Genomic DNA, 19,099 nt, shown 5'->3' on the forward strand with positions numbered 1-19,099 from the left:
GATAGATAGATAGATAGATAGATAGATAGATAGGTAGATAGATAAATAAATAAATAAATACTCCTGCTAAGGAGAGTAACATTCAAAAGCTACAATGAAACAAGAATTTGCAATTTGCAAGCATCTAGTTTTTGCCAGGCACAGGTGACAGAAGTTTATGGACGCCTCCCTTAGATTATTACCTTTTTTCCTAGGTAACAAGTGAGACTTTGAGAGGTAAGAAATGAGTTGAGGCCAAGGTTCTACAAGACATTAAAGGAGCCTAAGTAGGATAGACCAGAGGGCTCAGGATATTAGTTCCAGCTATCAAATCATGACAGCTGCAATGCCCTGGGCACTGATTTCATGTATGGCTTGTGGTAGTTTAAAACATGCCTACACATTCCTTGACATTCCTCCCATATAGAGGTGGAGTCTAAGTTCATTTGCCTTGAATATAGGGTAGCCGTGCTGACTCTAAGGAACAGAATGTGGCACATGGCAGAACTGATTCCAAGGCTAGGTTAGGAAAGGCAATATAGCAACTATCGTCTGGTTTTCTTATTCATTCTCTGAACACTTGCCCTTAGAATACAGTCATCATGTTTCAAGGAAGCTCAGGCCACAGGGAGAGGCCATGTCTAAGTGTTCCAGGGACAGCTCTAGTGGTCCCAGGTCCTAGCTGACAGCCACCATCAACCACCAGACATGTAAGCTTTTAGGGGACCCTAGGCCCCATCCTTTGGGCTGCCCCCACTGGTGCTGAATGGATCAGAAACCAGCTGGCCCAGCAGGAACCAGCCCATTTTGCAGATCTGAGAGCAAAATATAAATAATTCGTTTTAAGTCACTGAATTCTGGGGTGGTTTGTTACACAATAGTAAGTAACCAGAAACCCATAATTTCTGGATTTTTAGTATTTTCAAGAAAGGTCAGGTCCGGCGCTCATGCCTATAATCCCAGTGCTTTTGGAGGCTGAGGCAGGAGGACTGCTTGAGGCCAGGAATTCGAGACCAGCCTGAGCAACATAGCAAGATCCCGTCTCTGCAAACAATCGTTAAAAATTAGCTGGGTGAGCCGGGCGCGGTGGTTCAAGCCTGTAATCCCAGCACTTTGGGAGGCTGAGACGGGTGGATCACAAGGTCAGGAGATCGAGACCATCCTGGCTAACACGGTGAAACCCCGTCTCTACTAAAAATACAAAAAACTAGCCGGGCGAGGTGGCGGGCGTCTGTAGTCCCAGCGACTCCGGAGGCTGAGGCAGGAGAATGGCGGGAACCCGGGAGGCGGAGCTTGTAGTGAGCTGAGATCCGGCCACTGCACTCCAGCCCGGGCGACAGAGCAAGACTCCGTCTCAAAAAAAAAAAAAAAAATTACAAACTATGATTAAAAAGGAAACAAATAGGTTGCTGAGTTTACAAAATGAAGAACAAGGCTTATTTTAGGCATGGCAGAAAGAAAAGCCTTTGCTACCGATGGTGCCCTCATCACCTCTCACCTGATAACTACAGTAACTGAGACTTCTAGGGCATCTCCCTGTTGGTGCCCCAGGGGCCCTTGCTACTGAGAATGCTCTTATCTTAGTTAACTGCATGATTAGCTCCCTCCTGTCCTTCATGTCATTCCTCAAAAGATACCCTTGGGCCAGGCACTGTGGCTCTGCAATCCCAGCACTGCAGGAGGCCAAGGTGGGAGGACCATGTCAGCCCAGGAGTTCAAGGTTAGCCTGGGCAATATGGTGAAACCTCATCTCTACAAAAAAATACAAAAATTAGCTGGGCAGGGTGGTGCGTGTCTGTAGTCCCAGCTACCCGGAGGCTGAGATGGGAGGATAACTTAAGTCCAGGAAGCAGAGATTGCAGTGAGTTGAGACTGCGTCACTACACTCCAGCCTGGGTAGAGTGAGACCCCGTCTCAAAAAAAAAAAAAAAAAAAGACATCCTCTCAAGGAGGCCTGTGGTCATCCTAGTTAAAATTTCACATACACAGACCACTCCTTCCTCCCCCACACATCCATGCTTTATCTCCCCCTTCTGAGCTTAATATTTTTCTTCTTACCACCTATCACAAAAGTAAGTTATGAAGCATAATAATAAACTACATCCTCCTGATCTCACAACCCAGCCTAAAAATTAAAAGATTATCAGAGTTCAAGATCATCCTGGGCAACAAAGCGAGACTCCATGTCTGCAAAAAATACAAAAATTAGCCGGATGCGGTGATGGACGCCTGTTGTCCCAGTTATTCGGGAGGCTGAAGCAGGAGGATTGCTTTATTTAGCCCAAGAGTTAGAGGCTGCAGTGAGCCATAATGCCACTACTTTTGAACAACAAAAGACCTACTAGCTTTATAAAAATTGACTATATTTGATTCCTTCACAGTAGCTGAATATTCTCCTTCTGCCCACGCTGTCATGTTGGGGCAATGAGAAACACCACACATGGCGATCTGGTGGATGCTCAAATCTAAACCGAGGCACTTTGTCACACTGGGTACATTTGATTAGTAATTGTCTATTAAACGGTTTCTCCCTAAGAACATCACAGTTTATCTTTATTCATTTATTTAACATTATTGATTTAATCTGCCATGCTTATCTTAGAAACATAGATTTCTCTCGGAAATAAAAACTGCCAAAAATCGCACAGGGGACCTTCAACTTCACCTTCATCAAACTAGTTTGAATTTCCTGTGAGCTGAGGAAAGACTTTACCCACGGGGGCTAAGAGAAGGGGAGTCAGAGAACTCAGAAGGCCTCAAAGACTGAAGAGACTGGAGATCTCTACAGGGTTCCAAGAAACTTGGTAGGAATTAAGCATTTCACGTAGGAACAGTACGTTATTGGGCGTTTACCTACAGAGATAAATCTTTTCTTTGGCAGATCGTTCCACAAGGCCGTGGGAGGAATTCCTGGGGAGTTCCCTTAGAATTAAAAAAAAAAAAATCTACTTTATTTATATTCGACCACTCCGTAGACCCATCCCACAGTCTCACAAAACCCCAACTAGAACGGCAGACAGAACCCAGTAAGCAACACTTCCGCGCCTACCCTATCCCTTCCCGGAGCACATCCGGGACTCGGGGAGGCGTGGTCTCTGGAGGCGGAGTCTGGCGCAAGCCTGCCCCGCCCACCTGGCTGAATTCACAGTCACGCTCGCTCCCTCCGTCCGCCAGGGGTCGCAGGCTGCGAGAGCAGGTTCCTGGTTTGGCAAACACTCGCCCCCTCAGGCTCGTTCATTCTCGCGAGAGAAAGCGCGAGGCCTGCCGGGAGGGAGCGCGGCCGTACTTAGGTTTGCTCAAAATGGCAGCGCTGGAGGAAGAATTCACGTTGTCTTCGATAGTCCTGAGCGCCGGGCCTGAAGGACTCCTAGGCGTGGAGCAGAGCGACGAAACAGACCAGTTTCTAGTGACAGACAGCGGCAGGACAGTCATCCTCTATAAGGTGAAAGCAGTAGCATTGGGAGCGCCCCGACTGCCTTCTCGCCCCTTTCTGAGCGCGGAGCTGGAGCTGGAGTTTCTCACAGCTTCAGAAAGAGATCGTGGAGAAGGCTTAACAGAGAGCCGGCTGGGCCTGTCGGGGACGCTGAGTGAGGTCTAGAATCTGGCTTGCTTGCCTTCCTGTAAAGGCGTATTTCCGACTTGCAAGGGCAGAGCGTCTGAGTGCACGTGGGTTAGACTCGAAAAAGAAAGAGAACCTGTGCTGTTGCTTCGGAACTGGCGGAGATGGTATTGCTAAGATTCCCTCCTGGGGTCTTTATCATCTTAGCTGCCCGCGGGAGGATGGAACGGAGATTGGGTGGGCGGGATAGGATGACACTGACAAGAGTGGGAATAGTGGTTTAGCCCTGTGTCTACACTTCACACCCCTCTCTTTGTAGGGAGGGACAATTTTAGAGGGTGAGGGACTTTCTTGATAGCTCGGTAAGATTCTTGACTCCAAGTGGCTTGTCTGTTGGCATCTCTGGTTCACGCTGTGCATCCTGGAGTTGAGTCCCAGGAAAATCTGCAAGTCCTGCCCCCATTTCAGCCTAAAGCCTGATAGGGAACACTTCCTAAGCTTGCTTTTGGTGGTCGCATGGAAAGCAGTTACTTTTATCTGGGCTGCTGAACATAGTTTTCTGTGTTTTAAAGAAGTTAGCTATCTGCTTTGACGTTTCGAGAACAGGTTGCCAACAGCTCCCTGTACTGTTTTGACTCTGCTGACTCTTGGGTTTTACTTGGGCTGTCAAGTACGTTTACAGTTTTGCAGTTCCTACAGAGGAATACAGCGACTGATTGGAATTGGATAGACATGATCCCAGATGTCTACTTAATTTCCCGTGCCCCTGTTCAAAGGCATAACTTCCCATGCCTCTATTCAGAGGCATAATATAATCAATTTTAAATGTACTATTGTTTTTTAACAAAGGGTTGTTTATTTACTTATTTAGGAACGTGGTTATATTTTCATTTTAACTACCCTTTTAAAGTTTTGGCCGGGCGCGGTGGCTCACGCCTGTAATCCCAGACCTTTGGGAGGCCGAGGTGGGTGGGTCACTTGAGGTTCAGGAGTTCGAGACCAGCCAGGCCAACATGGCGAAATGCTGTCTCTACTAAAAATACAAAAATTAGCCGGACTCGGTGGCGTGTGCTTGTAATTCCAGAGCTTTGGGAGGCCGAGGTGGATGGAGCGCCGTGGCGCAATCTCGGCTCACTGCAACCTCTGCCTCCTGGGTTTAAGCGATTCTCCTGCCTCAGCCTCCGGAATAACTGGGGTTACAGGCGCGCGCCACCACACCTGGCTAATTTTTGTATTTTTGGTAGAGACAGGGTTTCACCATGTTGGTCAGGCTGGTCTCGAACTCTTGACCTTGTGATTCGCCCACCTTGGCCTCTCAAAGTGCTGGAATTACAGGCGTGAGCCACTGCAACCGGCCAGTAAATTTTTTAAATGCTGTCATTTTAATGGTTTCTTTTATTGATTATAAATTTAATTGCTTTTAATATTTGACTTAATATTGTATTTATCTTAATTTCGTTAGGTTTCTGATCATAAACCCTTGGGGAGCTGGTCAGTGAAACAAGGTCAAATTATAACATGTCCAGCTGTGTGCAACTTTCAAACAAGAGAGTATATTGTTGTACACGATAATAAGGTGAGTTTTAAAACTTTTATATAATACATACAACATAAATGTTGATTATTAACTATTTGTATTTATTATATGTAAATGGAGAATAGAATAGTTTTTAACTAGTATGTTTTGATTTAAGGTTTTAAGAATATGGAATAATGAAGATGTAAACCTGGATAAAGTGTTTAAAGCTACAGTAAGTGTTTGAATTTTCCAACATATTTATTTAGCTTATTGGTGAATTAGAATCATTCATAATAAAGTATGTGTTATTTATTTTAATACTTCTGGGAAAATAAGCTTAAGGTCCTAATGAGGTTTTCATTCTAATTATCTTACAGTGTATCTTGGTAACCTGTCTCCGTGAGTTAAGGAGATGAGGATTTATATAATTCATGAATGAGAAATTTACACTTATTTCCATGAGTTTGGATGTTTGGAGTATGTCTTTTGTGAGCGCAAAATGAACTTCCTCTACCCTTTCTTAGAATAGGTAGACCCTGCAAGTTTCATGTATTGTACATTTTTAAGAGTGGCATATAATACAGTAAAAAATCAAATCAAAAGATGACCAGCTGTGTATGTTCTACTAATGACCTAGAGTGTGCGCACTTTTTCTTACTTATAAAATGAGTATCTTAAACTAGGTTAGTCTTGAAAGTTCTTTCCAGTTCTAAATGTCTAAATATAATTGGCACATTTTAGAAGTGGCTCACAAGAGGGCTAATTCAGATATAATGCAGTTGTTGCCCGGATCCTTGAAACTTCTAGCCAGCTAGCTGTGCTGTTCCCTAGCTCCAGTCTATTCATTTACCTTGAAATTCATAACATAATCCTGAATTTTAAACAGTGGGGGTTTATTTGTTGTTGTTTTCCTCACACACGGTGTTAACTTCTTTTTCTGGAATTGCGGGCTGTAGTTTTAATTGTGGCATCAGTTATTATCTAACTCCAGAATTGCATGTACCTCTGCATGAATGGCTTATTTGTATCTTCCCCATTTTTAAGAAACCCAGGTTTTAGTCTAACCTCTAGTAGTTACAATGGGTAAACCAAAAATGAACTTACAGATTAAAGTTGGGACTAGATAGAGAGGATAAGAGAAAAAGTTAAGACTTCTAAATGTGTTTTGTGTTGTAGGTTAGATTTTGGAAGCATACATAGTTACAAAGCAAAACTAAATCAAAATGAAAACAAAGCAGTCACTTAAAAAGAAGCCTCCCCGGCTGGGCGTTGGTGGTTCAAGCCTGTAATCCCAGCACTTTGGGAGGCCGAGGAGGGCGGATCACGAGATCAGGAGATTGAGACCATCCTGGCTAACACGGTGAAACCCCGTCTCTACTAAAAATACAAAAAAATTACCCGGGCGTGGTGGCGGGCGCCTGTAGTCCCACGTACTTAGGAGGCTGAGGCAGAAGGATGGCGTGAACCTGGGAGGCGGAGCTTGCAGTAAGCCGAGATCGCATCACTGCACTCCAGCCTGGGCGACAGAGTGAGACTCCGTCTCAAAAAAAAAAAGCCTTCTCTAAATATCATTATTTTATTATATTAGGTATAAACTGTTTTAGAATAAAAATTAAAATTTAGTATGTTCTTCCAGTTGTCAGCTGAAGTATATAGGATACTTTCAGTGCAAGGGACAGAACCCTTGGTGCTCTTCAAGGAAGGTGCTGTTCGTGGTTTAGAGGCCTTGCTTGCAGACCCCCAGCAGAAAATTGAAACTGTTATCTCTGATGAAGAAGTGATTATGTAAGTACCAGTATTTGTAAGTAAATTTATCAAAATAAAAATGCACTGAACATTTTTTTGCCTTGTTCAAAAGTATTTTGGTTATAATGAAAGTAACCTAATTAAAAGTCACTTATAAAACATTGACTAAAATAACGTCCCAAAAAGCCTCTGGGCATGATGATTGAAGAAACCATAGAGTCATATGAGGTCTTGACAGAAATGGATAATCAGTTATTGGAGGATGAAATGGGTTATCCCAAAAGACCAAAATCTTTTTGTTTCTGTCATATTGCCCTGACTACCAAGCTCCCATCCTTGTCCCCTGGCTAAAAGTACATCGTGTTAGTGAAATCATGGTGTGTGTTAAGACCTCTGCATTCCCAGATTCTGAAATAAAACTGGAAAAATGACTCATCAAGGGATAGAAGGACACTTCATGATTTCACGTCTTTCTGATCCTCTTTATTTCATCACATTTCCTGTTCATTGACTTGTTTTCTCCAGGTCCACCTGGTAGAAACTCATTTTCTAAAAGTCAGAGTTCAGACTGGTACTTAAAACGTGGACAGTAACCAGTTATATATTAGACTGACCTGATGAATATCTCTAAGGTGTGAACAACTGTTTTGAGGGAAATCTTCGGAGGATTTGAGCTCTAGTTGCGGCTTTGCCACAAACTGTGCAGCCAATAACCATGCCTCAGCTTCCTCTGTATTGAGATCTTAATGTTTTCCTCAGAACATGAGTCCCAAAAGTAACTCTGAAAAAAATGAGGTAGGGGAGTCAATTTAATTTTGGGAAGCACTGCATCTCCCCTCTTGGAACTTTAAAATTCACATTATCATCTGGGGAGTTCAACAACCTGCATTTAATCCAGAGCTGCATTTGACAAACACGTATTCCTTGTGGTGTATGTTTCAAAACGCCAAATTAAGTGTTCTCTGATGTCTCTCTGGTTCTAAAAAATATTTAATGAAAACGTTGATTAAATGTTGATTGATATGTGTCTCCCAGCTGGTGATTTTTGCATTATGTAATTTTTCTTTTTTCTTTTTTTTTTTTTTTTTTGTAGATGGACAAAATTTTTCATAGTATTCAGGCATCCTGTTTTAATTTTTATTACTGAAAAAGTAAGTGATATCTTCAATTCCTGGCCCATTTTGTGAAATTTCTTTTAAAAAAAAATTTTTTTTTTCGAGATAGGGTCTTGTCCTGTCCCCCAGGCTTGAGAGCAGTGGTGCCGTGATGGTTCACTGCAGCCTCAACCTCCTGGCTCAAGCAATCCTCCCACCTCAGCCTGCCGAGTTGCCGAGTAGCTGGGACCACAGGCATGCACTACCATCCTGGCTTATGTTTTATTTTTTGTAGAGACAGGGTCTCACTGTGTTGCCCACGCTGATCTCAAACTCCTTGGGCTCAAGGGATCCTCCTGCCTTGGCCTTTTAAAGTCCTGGGATTACAGGTGTGAGCCACTGAGCCCAGCTGTGAAATTTCAAAACCTTTATTTATTTATTTTTTGAGACAGAGTTTCACTCCTGTTGCTCTTGTTGCCCAGCCTGGAGTGCAGTGGCGTGATCTCGGCTCACCACAACCTCCTCCTCCTGGGTTCAAGTGATTCTCCTGCCTCAGCCTCCCTAGTAGCTGGGATTACAGTCATGCACCACCACACCCGACTAATTTTGTATTTTTTGTAGAAACGGAGTTTCTCCAAGTTGGTCAGGCTGGTCTTGAACTCCCGACCTCAGGTGATGCACCCACCTCAACCTCCAAGAGTGCTAGGATTACAGGTGTAAGCCACTGTGCCTGGTGCAAAACCATTATTTTTTGAATTAAAATGGGACTCCTTATTCTCTCAGAATATCTCTAATTTTTTTTAGTTTTTATTTTTTATTTTGTTTTGAGATGGAGTCTTGTTTTGTCACCCAGGCTGGAGTGCAGTGGCACAATCTCAGCGCACTGCAACCTCTGCCTCCCGTGTTCAAGTGATTCTCCTGCCTCAGCTTCCCAAGTAGCTGGGACTACAGGCGCCCACCACCATGCCTGACTAATTTTTGTATTTTTAGTAGAGACGGGGTTTTACCATATTGATCAGGCTGGTCTCGAGCTCCTGACCTTGTGATCTACCCACCTCGGCCTCCCAAAGTGCTGGGATTAGAGGCATGAACCACCACGTCCAGCCTGTAACTTTTTTATAACCTTCTAAATTTAAGGCTGGGTGTGGTGACCTCATCTCTATTAAAAAAAAAATACTGGAGCATGACAACGCACACCTGTATTCCCGGATATTCGGGAGGCCAAGGTTGGAGGATTGCTTGAGCCTGGGAAGTGGAGGTTGCAATGAGCCGAGATCACACCATGGTAGTCCAGCCTGGGCCACAGAGCAAGACCCTGTCTCAAAACAAACAAACAAATTTAATTGGATAAGATGTTTTTAAGTACTCATTGATGTAATTAGAATGGGGTGACAACTTCTGGTTTTGACATATGTTAAAATACTTGGTTTAAATGGGAATATTTATAAAATAACCTTATTTTTTTGTTTTGCAGCATGGAAATTACTTTGCTTACGTGCAAATGTTTAACTCACGTATCTTAACCAAATATACACTCTTACTTGGACAAGATGAAAACTCTGTTATAGAGAGTTTTACTGCATCTGTAGATCGGAAATTCATCTCTGTGATGTCATTAAGTAAGTTTTCTTTCTTTGAACTTTCAGAGATTATAAATAGAGGAATGTTATCGGATAATGTCTGTTTTTGAATCTTAGACTTTGTGAAGCATTCAGTTACAGCCATTTCTGTGCTTCCTTACAGCATTCATGCCTTCACTTTTTTTTGAGATGGAGTCTTGCTCTGTCGCCCAGGCTGGAGTGCAGTGGCACAACCTCTGCTCACCGCAGCGTCTGCCTTCCGGACTCAAACAATTCTCCTGCCTCTGCCTCCTGAGTAGCTGGGATTACAGGTGCCCACCACCACATCCGGCTAATTTTTGTATTTTTAGTAGAGACAGGGTTTCACCATGTTGGCCAGGCTGGTCTCAAACTCCTGACCTCAGGTAATCTGCCTGCCTTGGCCTCCCAAAGTGCTGGGATTACAGGCGTGAGCCACCTTGTCCGGCCCATGCATTTGCCTTTTGTACTTTGCGTGTCTGGCCATGCATTAAATCAGTGATCCTGTGTTTTGAGGGCCTATTGAAGTACTTTAGGTATAGCATCCTTTTCTAACATTGCTTTGTACCTTTTATGTCAAAATTCACCATAAGCTGGCCGGGCATGGTGGCTCATGCCTGTAATCCCAACACTTTGGGAGGCCGAGGTAGGTGGATCACGAGGTCAGGAGATGGAGACTGTCCTGGCTAACACAGTGAAACCCCGTCTACTAAAAATACAAGAAATTAGCTGGGCGTGGTGGCGGGCGCCTGTAGTCCCAGCTACACGGGAGGCCGAGGCAGGAGAATGGCGTAAACCTGGGAGGCGGAGCTTACAGTGAGCTGAGATCCGGCCACTGCACTCCAGCCGGGGCGACAGAGCAAGACTCTGTCTCAAAAAAAAAAAAAAAAAATTACCATAAGCAATAAGTAACAATATTAATACCAATGAAAAAGAAAAATCACCTTTTAGCTGATAAGGCCCAGATTCTTTGAGAGTGTAGTTAGTGAACCATAAACGTCTATGCTTGGCATTGAATGGCCCCTCTGCTCCTTTTTTCCAACCATTAGATTTAGTGTGCCCTTCCTTGAATAGTGACTGAGACAGATGGGCAAAAGGAGACTAACAGCAGCTTTGGCCCATGCCACTTGCTTTTTATTATAGATTGTAATGCCTTAGAGTCTACCTTTATGAAATGGTCTAAAGTATAACCCCAGTCTTAGGCCTCTAGGGCAGGGAAGAAAAAAAAAGTCTTTGTAGTACCCTCTCCCCTCCACCCTTCATGGCTGCTTTTGAAGTTGTTCTGAGAAAATGAAGGAGAAATAAACAAGAGCAATACATAGGAAACATTTCCATATTTTCACAATTAAAAATCTTCGTGAAGTTTTTCAGTGTGCAAATGTTTGCAGTGGCTATTTTTTAAAAGGCTCCTATCATTTTCATATCTTGGGGGTTATTGGAATGTACTTAATGTTTAGCTTAATGAACTTTGAAGGGAGGAAGTGTGAACCAAAGGGGCATATAAATCTTTATGTAACAATAGGTAGAACCACATGAAACTGCCAAAATTCAGTTGGCCCACAAGAAAGAGCAATTTCATAAGGTTTTCAGGGTGATTAGATAGGAAGAATTATAATAGAATAAGCACGGTGGCTCACACCTGTAATCCCGGCACTTTAGGAGACTGAGGCAGGAGGATTGCTTGAGCCCAGGAGTTGGAGACCAGCCTGGGCAACATAGTAAGACCCTATCTCTAAAAGAAAATTTAGTTTAATTAGCTGGGTGAGGTGTGTGCACCTGTAGTCCCAGCTATTTGGGAGGCTGACGTGGAAAGATAGATCACTTGAGCCCAGTAGGTTCAGGCGACAGTGAGCATGATCACACCAGTGCACTATGGTCTTGGGTCACAGAGTGAGATCCTGTCTCACAAAAACAAACAAAAAAGAAATGTAATGTCTAGACCAGATGCTAATTACTTTCTAATGAGGGATATGTCCTTTTAGGGACTAGATGATCTATATTCTTGGCAGTCTCCCTTAATATTTTGTTATTGCAGATATTTAGAGTTTGTATTTCTTGACTATTACATTTCTTACTGAGATTTTTATTAATAATACTCCTTTCCCCAGTTTAAATTTGTAGTATTCTTTAAGAGAAAGCACCGTGAGGGGATTGTTTATTTTTCTGGTTGGCTCTTTTATCAAATTGGTAAAATCTTATAAACAACCTAGTACATTTAACTATGCTAGACATAGAAATATCCTTCAGTAACCAACAACAAATGCTTCTTTCCAACAGGCTCTGATGGTTGTATATATGAAACCTTGATACCAATACGTCCAACTGACCCAGAAAAAAATCAGAGCTTAGTTAGATCACTGCTGCTCAAGGCTGTTGTATCTGGTAACACTCAAAACGGAGTTGCACTCACTGCCCTGGATCAGGATCATGTCGCAGTCCTAGGAAGTCCACTAGCAGCTTCTAAGGGTAACTGACATCCAATTCATTAAGAAGGCCTTTGTATGTTTCCTTCACAGTGTACCTTTTACTGTTCTTTTCTTTTTCATTTTGTTATTACCCAGACTAATTCATTCTCTTTATCAGCATACTCAATTTTTTTGTACCTTCCTAATTCTTCTTGAATTGGTTTTTTATTTTTATTGTGCATTGATTAATCTTTCAGAAACACTTCTTGGTATCACCACCATGCTCATAACTATAATGTCATAAATAAATAAAAATGGTGAATATACTAGTCACCATCATACTAGCCTGCTGGCATTTGAAACATTAGTAAGACTTGCGTTTGAGGATTGGATTCTTGGCAACATTTCACAGAATGGGAATCGACTGGACATGGACACCTTGAAATGTGGCAACTAATAGTGTACCTTTGATCTCCGTGACTTCTCAACAGGAGTCTCATCACCACCTCGCCTCCTTACTCACCAACTCCCCTCCAGACTTCCTAGTCAGTCATGAAGAACACGATTGCTCCTTGCCAGTACAGGATCGCAGACCCCAGCCTTCACTAGAAAACTCACTCTATTGTTTAGCATAAGTCCCTTCATAGCCTAGACCCCACCCACCTTTTCCAACCTATTCTCCCAAATTCTGAGCAAGAACCCTCTGTTTTATTCAGGCGAGGCTCTCTATTGACCACAAACTTGATATGCCCATCCTCACCTGTGTACTTTGTTCTGTGTTTCTCCTGCTTATTAAGATAGGAGCAAGGCCGAGTGCAGTAGCTCACGCCTGTAATCGCAGCACTTTGGGAGGCTGAGACGGGCAGATTGCTTGAGGCCAGGAGTTCGAGACCAGCTTGGCCAACATGGTGAAACTCCATGTCTCCATCGAAAATACAAAAAATTAGCTGGGCTTGTTGGCGCACAAGCCCGGAAGATGGAGGTTGCAGTGAGCCGAGATTGCACTATGCACTCAACCTGGTCAACAGAGTGAGACTCTGTCTCAAAAAAAAAAAAAAAAAAAAGACAAGAGATCCTGGTTATAGTGTAATTATACCATGTGCCTGGCACTTTACTAAGATTATCTCATTATTTGTATCATTTACTCCTCTAACAACCATATGGGTGGAAATAAAGTTGTTACCATTCCCCTTTACAAAACAGGAAACTGAGGTATGAGGTAACTAAGTAGTGGAACTAGGCTTCAGCCCGAACAGGTGAACTCTGTTAAGCCATGTGCCCTGCTGCTCTTAAGTCCTGGCTCTTCACCCCGTCACTAAGCTGTGCTTCTCCTCTCTCTACTCCCATCTTCCTCTCTTTCTTATTCCTGCTCTGCCTCCCCACCAAAAACCCCACTAGCTATTATAGAGTTTCCTGTGTCCCTTTCTGCGGTTTTTTTGGTCCATATATGAGCAACTACTACTACTTAAGGGTTTTTTCCCTCCTCCTATGTATGTTAGCACACCATACATAACAGTTGTATACCTTGTTTAGTCACCTAGCCAAGATCTCTCAGAGATCTTTCCATATCATATTATTTTTTAATCTTCCTTGCTTTTTGAATAGCTGCATCATAATACACTGAAGGGCAGCCCCACAGTATGCTTCATCATCACTCTCCTATTGCCAGACATGAACCATCTATTCTGCTTTTGTAAATTAAGATGAAATTCATATAACATAAAATTAATCGTTTTGTTTTTTTTAATGTTTAATGCTCTTCTTTCATTTCTTTTTTCATTTTTTACTTTCATTTATCTTTAATTTTTGGTAGGCCCTTGTAGAAGAAAAATTAACTAAAGTGAACAAGTCACTGGTGTTGGTTGTGCATCTACTTCTGTCTAGTTTTTTTTTTTTTTTTTAGAGTTTTAGTCTTGTTGCCCAGGCTGGGGTGCAATGGCGGGATCTCGGCTCACTGCAACCTCTGGCTCCCAGGTTCAAGTGATTCTCCTGCCTCAGGCTCCCAAGTAACTGGGATTACAGGCATGTGCCACCACACTTTGCTAATTTTTTTCTTTCTTTTTTTTTTTGTTTGTTTTGTATTTTGTTTGTTTGTTTGTTTGTTTGTTTGTTTTGTTTTGAGATGGAGTTTCACTCTGTCGCCCAGGCTGGAGTGCAGTGGCGCAATCTCCGCTCACTGCGAGCTCCGCCGCCTCCCGGGTTCACACCATTCTCCTGCCTCAGCCTCCCTAGAAGCTGGGACTACAGGCGCCCACCACCATGCCCGGCTAATTTTTTTGTATTTTTAGTAGAGACGTGACCATGTTGGTCAGGCTGGTCTCAAACTCCTCACCTCAAGTGATCCACCCACCTCAGCCTTCCAAAGTGCTGGGATTACAGGCGTGAGCCACTGCACCTGGCCAACTTCTGTCTAGTTTTAAAACATTTTCATCATGTCAAAAGGAACCTCTGGACCCATTAGGCAGTTGCTCCTCATTCTCCTCTGCCCACTACCCCTGGCAACCACCAATCTACATTCTTCTGTGATTTGCCTTTTTGGGGTATTTTGTGTAAATGAAATCATACAATACTTTCTGTGTCTGGCTTCTTTGACTTAGACTTAGCCTAATTTTTGTTTTTGTATTTAGATTTTAGTAGCACTGAGGTCTTGCTGTGAGCTCCTCCTGCCTCAGCCTCTGAAAGTGTTGGGATTACAGGAAAGAGCCACCACATCTGGCTAGCCAAATGTTTTTGAGGTTCATCCACATTGTTGCATGTATCAGTGTTTCATTCCTTTTCGTGGCAGAGTAATATTCCATTGTATGTATATAACACAGTTTGTTATCTGTTCATTCATTAATATTTCAGCTATTTCCACCTTTTGGTTATTGTGAATAATGCTATGAACATTGGTGTGCATGTGTTTGTGTACCAGTTTTTTTTTTGTTGTTGTTGTTGTTTTTTGAGACAGAGTCTCGCTCTGTTGCCCAGGCTAGAGTACAGTGGCGCGATCTGGGCTCACTGCAAGCTCCGCTTCCCGGGTTCACGCCATTCTCCTGCCTCAGCTTCCAGGGTAGCTGGGACTACAGGCGCCGGCCACCACACCCGGCTCAGTTTTTGTATTTTTAGTAGAGACAGGTTTCACCGTGGTAGCCTGGATGGTCTCCATCTCCTGATCTCATGATCCACCCGCCTCGGCCTCCCAAAGTGCTGGGATTACAGGTGTGAGCCACTGCGCCCAGCTGTGTACCAGTTTTTAATTCTTTGGGATATATACCTCGCAGGGGAATTACTGGGTCATATGTTAATTCCATATTTAGCTTTTCATTTTTTGATGTTTATGGGTACATAATAGGTGTATGTATTTAAGGGGCACATGAGATATTTTGATACAGACACGCAATGCATAATAATCACATCAAGGTAAATGGGGTACCCATTACTTCAAGCATTTGTCATTTCTTTGCTTTGCAAGCATTTTAGTTACACTCTTCGTTGTTGATTGTGCTTAACTTTTTGAAGAAGTGCCGAATTCCACAGGGGCTGAACCATTTTACTTTCCCACCAGCATTGTACAGTGGTTCCAGTTTCCCTATGTTCTTGCTCACAAGTGGTTATCTTCCATAATTTGAATTCTGGCCATTCTCGTGGGTGTGAAGTAGTACTTCATTTCGGTTTTGATTTGCATTTCTCTAATGACTAAGGGTGTTGAACATTTTTTCATATGCTCATTGTCTATTTATAGGTCTTCTTTGGAGAATTGTCTATGTGAGTCCTTTGCCTATTTTTTTTTTTTTTTTTTTTTTTTTTTTTGAGACGGAGTCTTGCTCCATCACCCAGGCTGGAGTGCAGTGGCCGGATCTCAGCTCACTGCAAGCTCTGCCTCCCGGGTTTATGCCATTCTCCTGCCTCAGCCTCCCGAGTAGCTGGGACTACAGGCACCTGCCACCTCGCCCGGCTCATTTTTTGTATTTTTAGTAGAGACGGGGGTTTCACCGTGTTAGCCAGGATGGTCTCGATCTCCTGACCTCGTGATCTGCCCATCTCGGCCTCCCAAAGTGCTAGGATTATAGGCTTGAGCCACCGCGCGGCTCCTTTGCCTATTTTTAAATTAGGTTGTCTTTTTGTTGTTGAATTGTAAGTGTTCTTTATATATACTAGATACTATACCCTTATCAGACATATGATTTCCAAATATTTTCTGCCGTTCCATAGGTTGTCTTCACTTTGTTGATAATGTCCCTTCATGCACAAAAGTTTTAATTTTCATGAAGTCCAATTTTTATTTTTCTTTGGTTTCTTGTGCTTTTGGTTCTATATCCAAGAATCCATAGCCAAATCCAAGGTCATAACGACATCCTCACGTTTTCTTCAAAGAATGTTATGGTTTTAGCTCTTATATTTAGGTTGTTGATTCATTTTGAGTTGTTTTTGTGTATGGTGTAAAATAAGGGACAAACTTTGTTCGTTTGCATGTAGCTCTCCAGTTGTCCTAGCACCACAGTGGTCCTGGCACCTTTATTGAAAAATCATTTGGCCCTAGATGACTCTCAGTCTATTACACTGGGCCAGTACCGCACTGTTTTGATTACTGTTAACTTTATAAGCAGTTTGGAAATCAGGAAGTATGAGCTCTCCAGCTTTGTTCTTCTTTTTCAAGTTTGTTTTTGTTGTTTAGGCCAACGGAATAATTGCAATTATTCCATGTGATTTTGAAGATCGGCTTTTCCATTTCTGCAAAAAAGACTGTTGGAATTTTGATTGAGATTGAACTGAGCTTGTAGGTTGTTTTGTGCAGTATTGCCATCTTAATATTAAGTCTTCCAGTTGCTGAACACAGGATGTCTCTATTTGTTTATGTCTTCCTTAATTCCATTCAGCAATGTTTTATAACTTTTAGTGTACAGTGCTTTCACTTCCTTGGTTAAATTTGTTCCTAGGGGCCGGTCGCAGTAATCACACCTGTAATCCCAGCACTTTGGGAGGCCAAGGTGGGCAGATCACCCAAGGTCAGGAGTTCCAGACCAGCCTGACCAACATGGAGAAACACCTTCTCCATTGAAAAAAACTACAGAATTAGCTGGGTGTGGCGGCACACGCCTATAATCCTAGCTACTTGGTAGGGGCAGGGGTTGAGGCAGGAGAATCACTTGAACCTGAGAGGTGGAGGTTGCGGTCAGCCAAGATTGCGCCACTACACTCCAGCCTGGGCAATAAGAGCAAGACTCCATCTCAAAAAAAAAAAATTATTCCTAAGTATTTTATTCTTTTGGATGCTAATATACATGGTATTATTTTTCTCTTTTTTATTTTTATTTTTGGAGATGGAGTCTTACTCTGTCACAGGGCTGGAGTGCAGTAGCGTGATCTTGGCTCACTGCAACCTCTGCCTCCCAGGTTCAAGCATTTCTCCTGCCTCAGCCTCCCAAGCAGCTGGGACTACAGGTGCATGCTGCTACGCCCGGCTAATTTTTTATATGTTAGTAAAGATGGGGTTTTGCTGTGTTGTCCAGGCTGGTCTCCAACTCCTGAGCTCAGGCAATATGCCTGTCTCGGCCTCCCAAAGTGCTAGGATTACCGGCAGGAGCCGCCATGCCCAGCCGGAATTTTTTTTTCTTAATTTGCTTTTTGTTTTTAGTATATAGGAGCATCTGATTTTTGTGTGTTGATCTTGTACCCTGCAACCTTGCTGAATTTGTTTATTAATGCTAATCTTTTCCTGTGGATTCTTCTCTATACAGGATCATGTCATCTGTGGATAGAGTTAGTTTTACTTCCATTTAAATTTGGATTTTTGGCTGGGCGTGGTGGCTCATACCTATAATCTCAGCACTTTGGGAGGCTGAGATGGGTGGATCACCTGAGGTCAGGAGTTCGAGACCAACCTGGCCATCATGGTGAAATCCCCGTCTCTACTAAAAATACAAAAATTAGCCGGGTGTGGTGGCGTGCACCTGTAATCCCAGCTACTGGGGAGGCTGAGGCAGGAGAATCACTTGAACCCGGGAGGCAGGCTGCAGTGAGCCGAGATCATACCACTGCACTCCAGCCTGGGTGACAGAGTAAGACTGTCTCAAAACAAACAAACAAAAATTGGATTTTTGTTTTTCTTCTTCTTGCCGAATTACTCTGGCTAGAACTTGAATAGCAGTGGTGAAAGTAAGCCTCCTTCTCTTGTTCCTTATTTTAGGGGGATAGTTTTCAGTCTTTAATCACTCAGTGTAATGATAATTGCGTAGAATAGCAGTGGTGAAGAGGGCAGGGCAGGCACCCTTGTCTTTTTGCTTATCTTAGGGGGAAAGCATTTAGTCTTTCACTGTTGACTGATGGTAATTGTGGGTTTTTCATAGATGCCCTTTATCATGTCAAGGAAGCTCCTTCCTCTTTCCTAGCTTTCTGAGTTTTTTGTTTGTTTGTTTGTTTGTTTTTTTATCATGAAAGAGTTTCTACAATGCTTTTTGTCAACTGAAGTGATCATATGGTTATTCCCTTTGTTCTGTTGATGTACGTGCTACACTGATCGTGCTACACTGATTGGTTTTCTTCTGTTAACTACCCTTTCATCCCTGGAATCAATCCCTCTTGGTCATGGATCTTAATATTTCCCCTTGGATTTGGTTTGTTGGTATTTTGATGAGGATTTTCTTTTTGCATCTATACTCATGGGGTTATTGCTCGGTAGTTTTTTTTGTGTGTGTAGTATCTTTGTCTGGCTTTGGTATCAGAGCATCCAAAAGCCTGAGTGAGTTTAGGAAGTATTTCCTGCTCTTTTATATTTTGAAAGAGTTTGGGAAGATTAGTGTTAATGTTTAAATTTGTAGAATTTACCAATGAAGCCATCTGGTCTTGGGCTTTTCTTTGTTGGTTGTTTTTAATTGTTATTCCTGATTCATAAAGCCCTCCCTTCCTCAGGGCTCACCTTTCCAGGCTGCTGCTTTTTTTTTTTTTTTGAGACAGAGTCTTGCTCTATCGCCCAGGCTGGAGTGCAGTGGCGCGATCTCCACTCACTGCAAGCTCTGCCTTCCAGGTTCACGCCATTCTCCTGCCTCAGCCTCCCGAGTAGCTGGGACTACAGGTGCACACCACCACACCCGGCTAATTTTTTTGTATTTTTAGTAGAGACGGGGTTTCACAGTGTTAGCCAGGATAGTCTCTATCTCCTGATCTCGTGATTGTCTTGTTTTTCTAAGACCACCAGAGCGAGCACAAAAGAACCAGCA

General features: G+C 42.9%; 1 protein-coding gene across 3 annotated transcripts in view; it reads left to right on the forward strand.

Moving 5' to 3' along the window:
* Positions 1–3,150: 3,150 nt before the first annotated feature.
* Positions 3,151–19,099, forward strand: part of NOL11 (nucleolar protein 11) — a 31,797-nt gene continuing 15,848 nt past the window's right edge. For 2 of the 3 annotated variants that reach the window (XM_023211993.2, XM_023211994.2), the window contains exons 1-7: positions 3,151–3,421; positions 5,001–5,114; positions 5,233–5,289; positions 6,694–6,842; positions 7,897–7,954; positions 9,372–9,516; positions 11,773–11,961. In XM_023211993.2, coding sequence (XP_023067761.1) covers positions 3,281–3,421; positions 5,001–5,114; positions 5,233–5,289; positions 6,694–6,842; positions 7,897–7,954; positions 9,372–9,516; positions 11,773–11,961 — 853 coding nt within the window. In that variant the 5' untranslated portion in view covers positions 3,151–3,280. The remainder of the gene's footprint in view (positions 3,422–5,000; positions 5,115–5,232; positions 5,290–6,693; positions 6,843–7,896; positions 7,955–9,371; positions 9,517–11,772; positions 11,962–19,099) is intronic. The other variant, XM_023211995.2, reaches the window with a different exon arrangement.

The sequence above is a fragment of the Piliocolobus tephrosceles genome, chromosome 16 (genome assembly GCF_002776525.5).
Source record: "Piliocolobus tephrosceles isolate RC106 chromosome 16, ASM277652v3, whole genome shotgun sequence".
Classification (NCBI taxonomy): Eukaryota; Metazoa; Chordata; class Mammalia; order Primates; family Cercopithecidae; genus Piliocolobus; species Piliocolobus tephrosceles.